This window comes from Sminthopsis crassicaudata, chromosome 2, assembly GCF_048593235.1.
Source record: "Sminthopsis crassicaudata isolate SCR6 chromosome 2, ASM4859323v1, whole genome shotgun sequence".
Lineage (NCBI taxonomy): Eukaryota > Metazoa > Chordata > Mammalia > Dasyuromorphia > Dasyuridae > Sminthopsis > Sminthopsis crassicaudata.
The window spans coordinates 337,350,334-337,367,657 of NC_133618.1; the positions used below are offsets into that span (position 1 = coordinate 337,350,334).

General features: G+C 32.9%; 1 protein-coding gene across 3 annotated transcripts in view; it reads left to right on the forward strand.

Moving 5' to 3' along the window:
- SLC39A9 (solute carrier family 39 member 9) overlaps positions 1–17,324 on the forward strand; it is a 36,361-nt gene that overhangs the window by 1,368 nt on the left and 17,669 nt on the right. For all 3 annotated transcript variants that reach the window (XM_074290481.1, XM_074290479.1, XM_074290480.1), the window contains exon 2: positions 16,320–16,428. In XM_074290481.1, coding sequence (XP_074146582.1) covers positions 16,320–16,428 — 109 coding nt within the window. The remainder of the gene's footprint in view (positions 1–16,319; positions 16,429–17,324) is intronic.

A 17,324-nucleotide genomic window follows, 5' to 3' on the forward strand; every position in this document is an offset into this window, starting at 1 on the left:
AAATAGAACTTTTTAAAAAGTATGCTGCTAATAGTAAGAATGATAGAAGTACTGATATATGAGTGGATTTGGAAAACATTTGTTTTAGAACTCTATTCTTTTTGATAGGATATTTAAGCAAATATTAAGTTTATATTTCAGACCCTGAACATATTGAGAATATAGACATAGCATAGATTCTTAAAATGCTATGTATAATTCATAAAATGCAAACTCTGCAAAGATAAGAGTAGATTGGTTCTTTGGTTGGTTAGAGTGGATGGGATTTTGAGTTTAGGCCACTTTTGTTTTTTTCATTGTGAAAACTTTTATTAAAAACCTGTTTTAGGCAAAATCACTGTACCAGGAATACAAGAGAAAAGGAACAAGAAATCAGCAAATATGAAGTGCCTGTTCTGTGCTAGATAACTGTCCATACAGAGATAGTGTAATATGTAATCCCAATTTTTAAGAAGCATATTGCTTAGTTGTGGAGATAAAAACTTACTGAATAATCAATTGGTAAAAAATATATATATATATATATATATATATATATATATATATATATATATGTATTAAAAAGTATTACACTGTGTAGTACAAAGTAGTGTAGAAATTTAAAAGCCCTGGTTTTTATTGCTACAGGAAAGAAATGGGCCTTCACTTCTGGTAAAAAAGAAAAACTTGAACAAAAGAATGGGCAAAGGAAATTAAAATTAATCTCTTTTGAGGGACCATAAGGTACTAGCCTACCCAAACAGGAAGTTGTCAATGCTTTCAGTTTGCCTCCATATTGCTCAGTGTCTTAAGAATTGGAATGGGGGCGGCTAGGTGGCACAGTGGATAGAGTACCAGCCTTGAATTCAGGAGGACCCGAGTTCAAATGTGGTCTCAGACACTTAATACTTCCTAGCTGTGTGACCCTGGGCAAGTCACTTAACCCCAGCCTCAGGGAAAAAAAAAAAGAATTGGAATTTAATAAGTCCTACTGGGAGTAACAATTCCTAGTTGTTGGGAATATGGTTCCAGATAGACTCAGGTGGAAAACCTGTTATTAGAAGGCCAAAAGGAACCTCCCCATCAAGCCAAAGACTTTATTATTATATGAGCAGTATAATGAAATTGTATCCCAAAGTGTGATTTTTCTAAAACAAGGGTTCTTAATCTGGGATTCTCCTCTCCCAACCTCCCACCGCACCCTCCCAAATTCATAGATTTAAGAAAGCCCAAGGGGGCAGCTAGGTGGCGCAGTGGATAGAGCATCAGCCCTGAAGTCAGGAGGACCTGAGTTCAAATCTGGTCTTAGACACTTAACACTTCCTAGGTGTGTGACCCTGGGCAAGTCACTTAACCCCAGCCTCAAAAAAAAAAAAAAAAAAAAAAAAAGCCCATGGATTTTAAAAATTGATATTTTTAAACTATTTTAAATATATGTCTTTGCATATATATATATATGTATATATATATGTTCAATATTAAATACTTTGATTTCTTTTATAATGTATTTTATATCGCCCATTTAAAAATATGAGAAGGGGCTCATGACAGAATAAAAGAACTTAAATCTAAGGAAATATGTAAAAAGGTCATACTGCACAGAACAAAAGCCCTTCAGGTTGTCTAAAGTTTATACTTAAATATCATTCCAGTCACAATTATAAATACTGTTTAATTCAATTAAATAAGCATTAAGCATTTTTTTCCCCCAAAATATAGTTAGGTCTTTCTCAAACTCAATATTTTCTTGAGTTATCAGTTAAGTTGTTTGTATTGTACTAAATTGGTAAGAGATTTAATTTATATTACACTAAAAGTAAATATTTAGGTTCTGTTTGTGATGTTGCTTATAAGTCAATCCAATTAATAGAAACATTGAGACCATCTTCCAGTGATGGCCTAGTGTTATTTTCTTTTCCAAATACTGTGATGGTTCTTAATGGCTTATTAGTGTTACACACAATAGAAATAAATGGATTTGGAATTGTTAAAAGGGAGCACATCAGTTAGATCTAACACAGACAAATGTAACTCTTGTCTAGACATTTTAAATATTAACAGATCATCTCTCAGGAATTATGTAGCTCTTTGAGAAACTTATCCTCTAAATATAAAATAAATGCACTGGGAAGTTTCCATCTAGAAGGGAAACAAAAAGTAAAAAAACAAAAAAGTAAAAATAAAATGATACAGTGCATTCATTTGTATATAGGAAATATTTACTGAAATTCTTAATACTAGGGCAGTTAGGTGACAAAATGGAGAGAGTGCTGGCCCAGACAGATTCATTTTTGTGAAGTCTGATCTGTCTTCTGCATTCTGTAGATGTGTTGTATTTATTCATTTATTTATTTGTTTGTTTATTTGCTGAGGCTATTGGGGGTTAAGTGACTTGCCCTAGAGTCATAATTAGGAAGTGTTATGTGTCTGAGGTCGTTTGAACTCAATTCCTCCTGATTTCAGGGCTGGTGCTCTATCCACTATACCACGTAGTTGCCCCTCAGTAGATGTGTTGACCCTGGACAAATCACTTAACCCCGTTTGCCTATAAAATGAACTGAAGAAGGAAATAGCAAACCACTCCAATATTTCTGCCAAGAAAACTGCTATACAAATGAATATAACTGAATGACTGGTATGACTGAAACAAGTGAACTAACAGTGCATTCCTTTGTGTAAGGGAAATATTTACTGAAATTCTTTATACAGTGATTTAGTACTCTTGTTTTCATTTCATGTTTTTGCAATTCATCTACATATCTGACTGTTGCATACCTTCTTTGTGGGTTCATTATATATATTTCACCCCCTACATTTTGAAAACTCTGTCTTGAGTCCCATTTTCTAGATATCTTCATAAATTCATTTATCTCCATGTCTTCTCTCTTGCCCCCAATCTACCCATGTTCCAAACTTCTGTATAACTGTTGGGGGCATTTCTTTGTCACCCAGGTTCCCAAACCTTAGAGTCAGCAGCCCCACTCTAATTTATTCGGAAGTTATTATCATCAAGCTTTATCTGTTTTACTTACCCAGCCATCTCTCACCTGTTCCCTTCTCTGTTCACATAACTTCCACCCTAATTCGGACCCATATCACCTCTTCTCTGGACCACTTCAATACCCTCCTAGTTGATCTCACCCTGCCTCTCTCAGTTCATCATCACATCTTCATTATTCCCTGCATAAGTAAAATCCAGTGGCTTCCTTTCTGTTCTCTTTAATATTAAATATAAGCTTCTCCGTTTAGTATTTAAAACCCTTCACAATCTGACTCCAATGGTTCAATTTATTTTTGCAAATAAATTGTAGTTATCATTCTGTTCCTCCATTTTACATATTCCATTCAAGCCTAACTTGATTTCCTTTTCTTCCTTTCACTATACTGGCCCATTTCACTGCTTTTACAATTAATATTTTCCACAACTAGAATGGATTGACTCTTAGAAATCCTAGTTTTCTTTAAAACTCATCTTAAGTAATATAATTTCTATCAGCCCTAAATTGGTTCTTCTCAGTTATTAAGTCTATATACTCTCATAATTGCCCTGAATTATTTTTTTAATAATTTAAATTTTGTCTCCCCAATAGAATTAAGCCCCTTAACTACAAGCACTTGTTTCTTTTGCATCTTTAGTTCCTTACCCTTGTAATGAGAACATAAAGGTATTTTAATTTCTTTTTTATTTAATTCATCTTTTCTCATTGTCTTATTGATAAGGGATCACTGAGTACAATTAACTTGTTTGTATTATTATATATTGTGTATAATCTACCTTATTTTCTGTTACTGATATTTTTCTGAGTTGAAGCCTTGCAAGATAAGAGTTGAAAGTTAATTTTCATTAGGAAAAGATAGTTATTCAAAAGTGAATGATACCTTTCTACCATATTCCACTATTCAAAGGGTTTTAAGTTTGCTTATGTGGTATCCCTGTTCTCTTTTGTATTCTAGTCCTTTCACCTATCTCACATACTATGTTGTTCTTGATGTTCCTTAAATAAATAAGAATTTCTTGAGTACTTCTTTGTTTGACACAGAGACACAGAATTAAGTCTGAGATACTTATAAAAAAGTGAGACAATCCTTACTCTCAAGAAATTATTCTATTCTCTATTCTATGGAATATTCTATAGAATTCTATTAAAATGTTCTTGATATTTATCTTACTTTTTATAGCAAAATCTAAAAATCTTGGAGTTTTAAGGGACCTCAGATGTCATCTATTCTGACTCATGCCTAAACAGATTGTGATTGATCAGTTGTCTTTTTGTCTACCTGAAATTTGTATCTTTTTGGCTTTCATTTGGTATTTGTTGTTATGCCATTTTTAAAACCACCTAAATTTGGGTCCCAAAATTGAAATACTACATACTCCTTTCTCCATTAAAATAATTTTTAAAAAAATTGTTAGTGCTGATTTCTTTATATTTTTCATATAAGCAAAATCAGCTCTACCATAGATAAGTATTAGTGAGAAAATATAAGGGAATAAAAGTTATAAGTATAAAAGAAGTTATGTAAGGATAGCCTTCCCTATAAAGTGATTTGGACCATTCTGGCATGGCAGTCTTTATCATTCAGATTCAGTTATGATCATTGTTATTGTCTCTGTTTAGTATTACCAAATATGTAACTTCAAGATTCTTAAGTTCATTATTACCTAATATAAAACTAGTCTAGTGGTGACTTAATCTGTTTTTCCCCCGTGCTTTAGCATGTTTTCCCTTCAACATAAACAAGTGAAAACTAGGATAAAACCAATAACTTTAGAAGTGATAGGGTGTTGTTTTTTTTTTGGTGGTGGTGGTGGGGCAATGCTTCCATATGTCATTTCCTTATAAAATAATATTAAGGGCATGCAGATTTTAATTTAATATATCAACTCTTCAGAAATACAGTGCAGTGGATTTAAGCTCTGGGTCTAGAATCAGAAAGATCTTAGTTCTAATATAGCTTCATATAGGTCTATCTGTATGATCCTGGGCTAGTTACTTATACAATTTTTGCCTTAGTTTTCTCATATGTAAAATGGGGGTAATAGCATATCCCTCCAAGGGTTGTTGTAAGGATTAAATGAGATAATAATTAAAGTGCTTAGCCCAGTGCCTAACACATAATAAACACTACATAAATGTTATTTTTGTAATAAATGGCTTCCTTTAAAATGTTGTGGACCTTTCTTAATTGCATGTTTAAATATACATTTAGATCAGGTTTTTAAATAGATCTGTAATGTTGTTGTTGTTTTTTTTTTTTTTAATCTTGATAACTTTATCAGTATAATTTGTTCCTTTTAACACCCCACCCCCTTTTGGGGGGGGCATTTAAGTACAAGTTTCACTAGATTACCAAAGTGATATATGACACCAAAAAGATTAAGAAACCCTAATCTAGATTGAAAAATAACAATTTGGGATTAACCATCCACTGCATTTGGTATAGTTTTTGTGAATGTATGTTTTTGGGAGCCAGAAAAGATGAAAATCAGAGGGAGCAATAGAAACCAACTTTTTTTGCACAGTTAATTCAGCAAAAATCAAAAGAGAATGCTAGATTGAGTTACTGGTAAAGGTCGAGACAAAAAACAGTGAGTGCCTTTTCCAGCAAGGTGAGACATAGAAGCCTGTAGTCATTAGGGAGGGGGCTAATCAGGGACATTGGCCTATAATTTTGTACAGAATAAGGTAACTTGGATCAAAGTTGAGCTCTGTCACTACTCAAGAGTTCTGAGAAACTGCTCAGTTCTGATTCTGATTCAGAGTTGTTCAAGTTTCTAACCAGGGCTTAAGCCTGAAGCTATATTCTCAGAGCAAGGAATAAGAACCAGGGACAAGCCTATAATTTTATTGGTCAGAACTGGTGAAGACTTCTATAATGATAATAGGGACCATTCCTTCCAGAAGTATTCAGAACCTGGTTCTGTTGCAAAGCTCCAATTCAAGGAATCAGTTAGGAGAATTAATAAACAAAATATCAAACATAAAGCAATACTATGAATTCAAGGTTGCCCAAGACATAAACCAAGAAAAGGAGAATACCTCTAAAACATCTACAAGCAAAGCTTCATTCAAAAACACAACTTATCCACAAGATCACCTAAAATTATTTGAAGAAATGAAACAAAAAATTTTACAAAATGATATCTCAAATAAAATGCAAGCTCTAGAAGAAAGACTGAAAGAGAGAAGAACTTACATAAAATAACAAACTCCTTGAAAATAAAAAAGTATTAAACAAAAATTGACTCTGAGATAAATACTAGAGCAAAATCAAAGTCAGAAAATTAGGTATATCCTATCAAAAACAACCTAGAAAACAAGGGGGTTGTAATTATCTTTGAACTACCCAAAACCTGTAACTGGAAAAATATAAGCCTGGAGAATACATTTCAAGAAATGATGATTTAAAAATTGCCTAGATCTCTTAGAAATTAAGGACAATGGAGCAGCTAGGTGGCACAGTGAATAGAGCACCATCCCTGAAGTCAGGAGGACCTGAGTTCAATTGTAGTCTCTTAAAAGCTGTACACTTAATACTTCCTAGCTGTGTGACCCTGGTCAAGTCACAACCCCAGTTGCCTCAACAACAACAAAAATTAAGGACAATTTGGAAAATAGGTATAATGTGCCAGTCATGTCCTGAGACAAAATTCAGAGCTTTCCAGTCAAAGAAAAAATACTGCAAATCATCAGAAAAAAAGCTTGAATATCAAAGAGCTCCACTGAAAGTTATCTAGAACTTGACAAATGCCACTATAGGAAAAGTTTCTAAGATCTGGTTCTCAAGAAGATAAGGGTTCATAAACAAGAATCAATCAGCCAGCAAAACTAGTATGAGGGATGGGGAGTAAAGGATAGGACTTTAACGGACTTTAATGTTTCCTGGTAGAAACAGTGGGATTTCTGATGAAAATACCAAAGCTGAAGGAAAATTTTCAAATGGAAACAGAAGAGTCAGGAGAAAGACTAAAAAGCAATTTGAGCAATTGGAGGGAACTATGTGACTATAGATCTATATATCCATCATGTAAGTATGAAGTATTTATTTACATCCTAAGAGAGTTGTTAGTGGCACAGTAAATAATACTGTTGAACCTGGAGTCAAGAAGATCAAGTTTAAATCTAGTCTAGAACGCTTGTGTGATTCTGGGCAAGTCACTGAACTTCTGTTTGCTTTAACTCAATTTTAAAATAAGGATAATAATGTTACCTGCCTTGAAGGGTTGTTGTAAACCTCAAATGAGATAATTTATATATGAGATATATTTATAAAAGGTGCTTACATTGGTATCTGGCACGTAGTAGGTACTATTTAAATTCTTATCCCCTTGTTCTGCTCCTTCCCCTTCAGTAGGTAGAGAAAAAAAAAATTGTCACCTTAGAAGTCTTATAATTAAGGATTATAGAGGGAGTTTAGTAAGACAAAGACTTGACAAAGAAGTGGTTTTACTATGTTTTAATTATCTTGAGAGAAGAAAGAAGATCTCAAGGAAGAACAAGTAAGAACTATCTCCGTTAAGTTTTGTGAAAAAAAAAAATGGGGGAAAGAGAAGCAGAGGGTTGAAAACACACACACACACACACACTCACAAATAATGAGAATGGAAAAAGAAGAGGGAAACAAAAACCTTACTTCCATCAGAAGCAGAGAAAGAGGGTAGAAAACATTCATAGACACAACGTTTAATGTAGAAATATATTCAACTCAGATGGGAATTGGGTTGGGGAAGTAAAAAGAGGGAATAAATTAAGAGGGATTAGTCATAACCAAAACAAATGTCAGTGGATTGTTTCTGAACTTTTAAAAATCTCTTACAAATAAGGGGAGAAAAGGTAAAAACCAATAATCAGATGGATTCTGGAAAAGAAAAGAAGAGGTTAACCACCAGAAGTACATTCTATCAGATATCAATCACCAGCAGTGAATACAGTCCTCTCCATCCTTTTCTTCCATATAAAGAACTGGGTAGGTAGGCCTATAGAGAGGAAAAAGAATAGAGTGAAATACATAAGCGTTATTATGAGCACAAATGGAATAAATTCACCTATAAAACAAAAGTAAAAGTGAATTAGATTTAGAAACATGTTCAAAGATGTTTTCATGAAATATAGAAATATACTTGGAAAATATTCACATAGTAATGACAGAAACAAAATCTGTTATGTCTCAGATTTATTTAGAAAAACAGAGATAGCAATCATAACCTTAGTCAACAGTGAGAGTAGACTGAACTAAAGAAAACAAGGAAACTGCATCCTTTAAGTTACCATATAAAAGGAATCATGTACTCAGAATAGAATAGGATATAAATACTGAAAGGAAAATTTATGTGATTTACAAGAAGAAATAGACATCAGTATTATAATAGATATTAATATACTTCTTTTAGATTTAGACAAACTTAACAAAAAGATGAGAAATACATTAAGAGCCCAAATATAAATTTAAAAAATGATAGCTCACCCTCTTACTTTCTTGGGAAATAGTAAGGAGTACTGTTATAACTAGAGTATTTGTACTTTTACAAAAAATGAAGACATCAGAACATAAAAATATCACAGACGTGTAGAAAAATATCAAACACAATCTTTACTGACCATAACTACAATAAAAATTGTATTCAGTAAAGGTCTTTTGAAGAAATCATTAAAATTAATTGGAAAGTATATAATTTAAATCTTAGAGTAATTGTGGGTTCTTGACAAGATGATGGACTTAATACAGAAGGAGACAGTTTTGTTTTGCTTGATAATATTACAAGGATTTTGACTTTTCACCCATAAGAGGAGAAAGAAAGGATAAGAGGAATTATAAATAAGATTTGCATACCTTCCTGCTCCCCCCAAAAAACCATAAGGAATCACCAATAAGCAACACAGTTTTGAAAATTATTAATTTTATTATATGCTTTAAAAAGAAAAGCAAACGATACAATATTCAGCTTTATGTACACTTCCTATTTTATGTTTCGAATGAAAATATATTATTTGTATAAATTCAGAATAAAGCAAAAAATAAAAAGGAAAATAATTCTGTTAGCTCAAATAACAAATCATAGGAAAAGATGTCAGTGACCAGCAATGAGACAAAAACTTTATCAGCAAAAAAAAAAAAAAAAAAAAAAAAAAAAAAAGGCAAGTGAATGAATTGGGAATGTAATTAGAAGAAAAAAACAAAATCAAGCCACAACTAAACACCAAAACACAAATTCTGAAAATTGAGATTAATAAAATTACAAGGAAATAACCACTAGGGGGCGGCTAGGTGGCAGTGGATAGAGCACCAGCCTTGAATTCAGGAGGACCAGAGTTCAAATCTGGTCTCAGACACTTAACACTTCCTAGCTGTGTGACCCTGGGCAAGTCACTTAACTCCAGCCTCGGGGGAAAAAAAGGAAATAACCACTGAATTGATAAATAATACAAATAAATTACAAGTCAGTTATAGAAGGCATGTTAACATAATCTCTACAAGGACTTTAGTTTAGATTTTTCCAATAAGGGGCGTATGAAAAAGCATTGACAATGTAGGAAACTTTTTGGAAAACAGAAATTTTTATGTTGATGTATTGATGTTTTTGCCATTTTAGCATAGAAAACATTTAAGTGTGGAATTGATTCTGTTAGTGTAAATGTCTTGAAATTTTCATTTCTTCCTCCCCTCTTTTTCTTTTTAGCCTTTTAAATTCTTACTAAAGTTTTGAAAGTATTTGAATATAACAATTGAGGCACAAGGATCCTATTAGTGCAAAGTGAAAGGTTTGTTGTGTCTAAAGAAGTCTTTTTGTTCAAGTACTAACCTGCCTATCACTTTTTAAGAGAATTACACTCTTTTGTATTTATCTTGCTTTTATATATGATCTTCATGTTTATCAGAACACAATGAACAACCCAACCACATATGATTTCTTTGGATGTTTTTCTTTTTCTTTTTATTTGGAAATAGTTTGTAAGAATTAAATTGCTAGAGCTTTGGAATTTAAAATTATTTGGTAGAGATAAATTGCTTAAGTAGCCATTAAGTAGTATTTTGTCACTGCCTTTAAAGATTTGGCCTTATCCCAAAAAAGTTGCAAAGACAAGACTTCCTAACTCCAGCACTGTTTTTTTCTTAGACTTATAAACACATGTACAGGTTTTTGTTTGATTTTTTTTTTCCTCTAGTCTGAAGCTTTGAGTTCTTTGTCTCAATTGTAAGAGGTAGAACTTGATTCAAGTTAGAAGTTGATTAAGGGTTTTTCCCTATATCTTCTGCTGACATTCTTAGCAGGTAGGTCTACTATTGATTTGACATTGATTTTTTTTTTTTTTTTAAGAGGTTCCTTTCAAAGAAATCCATAGGAAAAACTCATAGCAATAGTTGGGCCCTACTATATTTTCTCTTTGGTGCCTAGAGTTTTTAGAGTATCAGTTACTTTGGACAACCGAGATGGTATGGATACTTTTAAAGACAAGACTAGCCTTTTGTTTTGGAAGGAAATTATATAGTTTTTCTCTCAACTGTATAGTACGTAGTGTTAGATGAGGAAGACTTGGGAGAGTTTTGTGTAAGCTAGTTTAAGGAGGTACAAATTATCTAAATTGACCTTTATCTAGTTTAACTTTGTAATTTTGGGAGGAATTTATTTTTGTATTTTATTTCCCCCCAATAACCAGATTCTTTCTCTAACTCCTTCATTGAGAAGGCAAAGTTTGATATAGGTTATGTGTATTATCATGCAAAACATTTACATAGTAGTCATGTTGTGAAAGAACATTTAAAAAAAAAAACTAAGAAAAGAAAGTATGCTTCAGTCTGTATTTAGAAACCACATGTTCTTTCTCTGGGTATTGTTAGCATTTTTCATCATAAATCCTAAAGCTGTTGTCTTGATTCATTGTACTGCTGAGAATAGTTTTAAGGCATTCATAGCTGAAATTTTACAATATTATTGTTAATTTGTACATAGTAGTTTCACTTTGCATCATCAGCCTTTCCAAGTTTTTCTGAGAGCATCTCACTCATTTCTTAGAGCACAATAAATTATTTCATCATAATCACATACAATTTGTTCAACCATTCCCCAATTGATGGGTATCCTCCCAATTTCTACTTCTTTGTTCCCAGAAAAGAGCTGTTGGAAATATTTTTGTACATGTAAGTCCTTTTCCTTTTTATTTTTTATCTCTTTTGAGACACAGTCCTAATAGTGGTAAAAAGGGGGAAAAATATAAATCGCCCTATTGCCATTTGGGCATCGTTCCAAATTGCTCTACAGAATTATTGTCAGTTCACAACTCCACCAACACTGCATTGGTGTTTCATTTTCCCCACATCCCCTTCATCACTTGTCATTTTCCTTTTCTGTCCTATTAACCAGTCTAATAGATGTGAAATAGTACCTCAGAATTATTTTATTTTTTCCAGTCAATAGTAAGTTAAACCATTTTTTCATATGACTAAAGATGGCTTTAATTACTTCATCTCAAAACTATTCCTATCTTGATCATTTATCCATTGGGGAATGGCTCTTATTTTTGGCTCTGTTTTGAGAAATGAGTCCTTTCAATTCCAATAATCTTGTGATGATGAGAACTCTCTGCACTCAGAGAGAGGACTGCGAACCGAGTGTGGATCACAACATAGCTTTTTCATTCTTTTTTTTTGTTGTTGTTTGTTTGATTTTTTTTCTTTTTCTTTTTTTTTCTTTTTTTTTTTTCTTTTTGATCTGATTCTTCTTGTGCAGCAAGATAATTGTATAAATTTGTATATTGGATTTACATATATTTTTACTATGTTTAGCATATAATGGATTACTTGCTATGTAGGAGAGGAAATGGGAGAAAGGAGGGAATTTGGTTTTCACGAGTCAATGGTGAAAAATTATCCTTGCATATGTTTTGAAAATAAGCTTCAGAGAGAAACGAAGCCTTTATTAGAAACTTGCTTCAGAATTTTTTTCCACAATTATTATTGTTAACTATATTTACTTCCTTCCTATCCACCTCGCATTTTTCCTGTTTTTTTCTCTCTCTCCTTTCATACTAAGTATGAAGGGGCAGCCCCCATAGCTGTGAATCATAACACACTTGAAGGAACTGCAAATTGTCCTTTATTGACACAGATGTTGATTGTGGATTGGGAATGAAATAAATTGGAGAGAAGAAGAGAGAGGTCAGAGAATGCAGCTGCCTCACAGACTCCTTGTATCGTTATTATCCTCTCACAGAATCTATTCTGCTTGTCAAAATTAGATCCTTAGCCACTAGTTTTCTCCCATAACAAATGGTGCCTGAACAGGGACAAAAAAGCAGCAGCACTTGAAAGCTGTTCTTGAGTAGGATCCTCCCAGGAGAATTTTTTTGGTAACACACTGGGAAGGAAAGGGAGAAGAGACCTGGTAAGAATTTTTCAGTCGGAGTAATTAAATGGGCCATCACATCAAAGGGTTGAGCCAGGAGACTTATGAAAAATGCCGGTTTTGACTACAGTCCTCTTCTCCATTTGTCAGAAAGTTTGCCTCCATGACATCTCACAAGATTCAACACCTGCTCTAGCATCTTACCCTGTAACTATCCAGAGGAATAAGATGGTAAAGACTTTGATTGTGCTGTGGATTGGGAATGAAATAAATTGGAGAGAAGCAGAGAGGTTAGAGAATGCAACTCCCTTTCATTCTCCTTGTATTATCATCCTCTCACATGAAGGGATCTATTCTGCTGGTCAGAATTAGATTCCCAGAACCCTCTTAAGAGGTTGCAACTGTAATACTATCCTCCTCAAAAATGTTTTACTTCTGATTACCTCCTTCTCCAATCTGCCCTCCCTTTTAACATCATTTTTTCTTTTGTTCCCTCTTTGAGCCAGTTCTGTGGAGAGTAAGATTCCCTCACTCCACCTCATCTCTTCCCTTCTCCCCTCCACTGTAAAAGCTTTTTCTTCCATCTTTCATGTTAGATTATTTATCCCATTCAATCTCTCCTTTTTCTTTTCAGTATATTCCCCTCACTGTTTAATTTCATTTTTTAAGATATCTCTAAATATTCAGCTCACCCCGTGCCCTCTTACTATCTATTCTCCTTCTAAATGCACTAATGAGAAAGTTATGAGTTACAATTATTATCTCCCTGTGTAGGCATAAATAGTTTAGCATTATTAAGTCCCTTATGATTTCCCTTTTCTGTTTATCTTTTTATGCTTTGAGTCTTGTATTTGAAAATTATATTTTCTATTCATTTCTGATCTTTTCAAAATACTTGTAAGTCCATTATTTCATTGAATATACATTCCCCGTCCCCCCCTCCCCAGTATTATACTCGGTATCCTAGGTAGATGATTCTTGTTGGTAATTCGAGCTCCTTTGCCTTCTGTAATATATTCCAAACCCTCCTATCCTCTAATGTAGAAGCTGCTAAATCCTGTGTTGTGCTGACTGTGGCTCCACAGTACTTAAATTGTTTCTGGCTGCTTGCAATTTCTGTTTGACCTAATATTACGGGGAGTTTTCATTTTGTGATCTTTCAGGAGATAGGTAAAATTTTTTCAATGTCCTATTTTACACTCTGATTCTAGAATATCAGAGTGGTTTTCTTTAACAGTTTCTTGAAAGATGATATTCAGGTTCATTTTTTTGATCGTGACTTTCAGGTAGTTCAAGAATTCTAAAATTATCTCGTGGATCTGTTTTCTAGGTCAGAGAGTTTACATTGTCTTCTGTTTTTTCATTCTTTTGTTTTTGTTGTTTCTTGATTTCTCATGTAGTTCAATTCTAATTTTCCAGGAATTATTTTCTTCAGTGAATTTTTGTCCCTCTTTTTCCATTTGGCCAGTTTTATTTTATAAACTATTCTTGTTAGCTTTTTTTTTTCTTTTCAATGACAGAGTCCCCACTTTACTGTGGCTATAAGCTCTTGAAATTGCCCTCAGTGCTAACAAAAAGATCCTTGTAATCTCTCAAAAAAATTACTTAAATGATTTATCATAAGCAGGAAAGGAATTTGCTTTCTTTTTGCAATGATATACACACAACTCAAGTTGTGAGAATGAATGAGAAAAGGCAGTCACACAAATTAATATTGACCCAGATGTCATCTAGTGCTTGAAATAAATTCCATTGAGTCTAAAAGGATCAGGTTATGAGAGATAAATTTAAAAAAGAAAAAAGCCTACGATAGTTTTGCTTTTATTGTTCAGACTATCTAGCTATCAGTTGCATATTTAATAACAGAACTAGAGAATATTTTGATAGCTAATAAAATAGGTTAATTTGTTTTTAAAAATCATTTGAAAGGTTAGATAACTGAAATACTTTGTGCTCTTTGGAAAATGTAAAGAGATTCTTTGAAATCCTGCTATTAATGAAACAGAAGTGTCAGCTCTGTCTCGCTTTTTTCCTCATACTCAAAAGATTTTAAAATGTTCAAAATACTATATTTACTAGGAGCTAGTCAAATCAAATAGTCTCTTGGCTACCTCTTAGCTATCTTAAACCAACAGGACAAGCACAAAGGTAACAAACTTAAAAATTTCTAAAGCAAAACTCATCTTTCCCTTCAAACTGTCCTGTTTTCCCTGAGGCTATCACCATCTTCCCAGTCACCAAAGGTCACAGCCTCCTTGATTTTCTCATTCATCCACATATCCAGTTCATTGCCATATCTTGTTTCTAAATACATCATATTACTTATGATATTTACATACGGGTATGCATGTCTTTTCACTCAGATATATCACCAGTTCAAATGCGGATATAGACTTCTAACTGTTCTGCCTCAAGTTTCTCTCAAATCTAAACCTGTCCTCTCAGCTACCTTAGTGATTTTAAATGTTTGCTAAAATTTACTTATAAATTTATCTGGCTCTGGAATTTTTTTCTTAGAGAGTTCATAGATAGCTTGTTCAATTTCTTTTTTTCTAAAATGGGACTACTTAAGTCATTTTTTTTTCCACTTATGTAAATCTGGGCAATCAACCAAGGGTAACTTTCCTAGCAGTATAATCAGGAATAGAAGGAAGGTAGAAAAATGGGGGGAAACCATTTATAGAAAGTCTAGGAAATGGATTGGTTGAATTAGAAAGAATGGAAAGATCTGTCCTTACAAATGAAGAAATTATACATCTCCAGAGAAAAAGTTAACACAACCCCAAGCATAGTATAATCAGATGTATATCTGTTTATACATATCAAATGTATATGCATGTGTATAATTGTGTATATATACTTGCAGTGTTTACGCATCTACATAATGTATATGTGTGTAATATATATCTGTTTATATTTACATCTACATATATGTATATATATTTGTGTGTGTCTGTGTTTGTGTATCTTCATCCAATTGTAGCCTTCTTGGGGGGAGGAATGTGGAGTTAAAAAATGTACAACAGAGAACAAAAGAACCTACAAGGAAACAAAGAAAAGCTCCATAGCATGGAAAAGTATAGTAATTATAGGTTTTATTGAAATAGAAATTTATTGCTAGAATCTTTTCTTATGTTCTGCTGCATACTTGATAGTATTTTTTTTTTTCTTTCCTAATTTTATATTTAGGTTTAAAATAAATGTAAAAGCTTACAAAAATTTCAGGGGAAAGGGAGAACTTGTTGACTCAGTTTAGCAATTCATTATAATACAGGATTTCAGGTAGTGGGCAAGTTTTGTCATGTTTTTTTTCTTAGCTATCATTTTGTCTTCATTTTTTACTTTGTAAATTTTCTTTTCTTTTTTTTTGCATTTATTTTCAGCAAGTTTATCAATTCTTTTATATCATTCTTTTAAAATAAAATTTTCATCAACTTTAAACTGGTCGTACTGCTCTTGTTTGGTTTCCCTTCACAAATTCCTTTTGATCTCTTCTTGGATGTGTATGCCATTTAATTCACACTTTTTTTTTTTGCAGTGATCAAACAACATAATTTATGTAAAGCTCTATATACAGGTCAGTTATTATTGCATTTATCTTTCAGGTTATTTGAAAGAAATATCCAATAGGCAGTATTTTTATTACTTTTTAAATATTATAATTAGACATGTCCAGGATAATGGAGTAATTAGAATTATTTCCATTGTACTAACTAATAAAGAAATTAAACCAGAAGAATGAAGTACAGTGTTTCTATAAAATAATGAGATTCCCATTAAGCCATACACAAATCAAACCAGATTCATGAGTCCAAGATCAGACAATAAAGATGTATGGATTTTTGCATAGTCTTTAGTGGACCATCCTACTGCTTCAAGAATCTTTGAGAAAGAAACTGAGTTACAAATATTTCAAATTGCTTCCTCCCCATCTCTTACCCCTCTTTTTCCTCTCTTGTTAATACCGTAGTTTAATAGTACTTATGTTTGATTCTAGGAGCGACTAAAGCTGATAACTGTTTTGGGTGCTGGGCTTCTCTGTGGAACTGCATTGGCTGTCATTGTTCCTGAAGGAGTACATGCACTTTATGAAGATATTCTGGAGGGTGAGAAAGAAAATAAGGTCTCATTGTTTGATGCATTTTGGCTTGTTGAACTTGTACAGAAACTCACTGTTGAGAACAAATACCATCTGAGTTTGTCATAAAGAGGCAGAATGGATAGTCAGGTTCAAGTCAGTATAACTTATATTGGAGTTCTTCCTCTGATATATCCTAGCTGTGAGACTCAGGAAAGTCTCCTGATCTCTTAAAGCCCTAGGCTTCTGAACATTGCAGCACTAAAAGCTACAGAACAGTATTGATAAGTTTCCTCACAAAGGAACCATTTAATGATGAAATTATAGATTCCAACTCTAAAAAAAATTTATTATAAAATTTAATTTAATCTATTAAATCATTTAATCGATCATCCAGATTTAAATAAAAACCTCTAGTTGGAGAGAAAATAGTAAAATTATTCCCTAGAGGTCTTATCAACATACTAAATGGAATGTAATAATTGTCTTGACAGAGCTCAGGTGGAGGAATAAAGCTAAATCATCACCTACAGATTGTTTGCTCCTGTAATTTGTGATTAGGGGGTAGAGGGCTTTGATAGTATTTAGAGAAAACTTAATTAACTTAAATTAAAATTAAAACTTAATTAAGACAAAAGCAATGCTGATGCAAAAGTTAACGTTTATGATTTTATCTGAGGATAAGTGTATGGTTACAGAGAGGCTTTTTTTTTTTTTTTTTTTTTTTTTTTTTTTTTTTTTTTGGACAAGGTAAATGTGGAAATTCTTTGCCTCTATTCCTCCCTACCTAGCCTTAATCATTAAATGGGTGTGGCTTTAGTCAAAACTGAAACCAATGAAAAGACTGGCTTAAAAAGGCCAGTCTCCCATTGCACCCAAGGCCATCTTCAATCATCCTGATCTGTGTTTTGTCATTGAATCCAA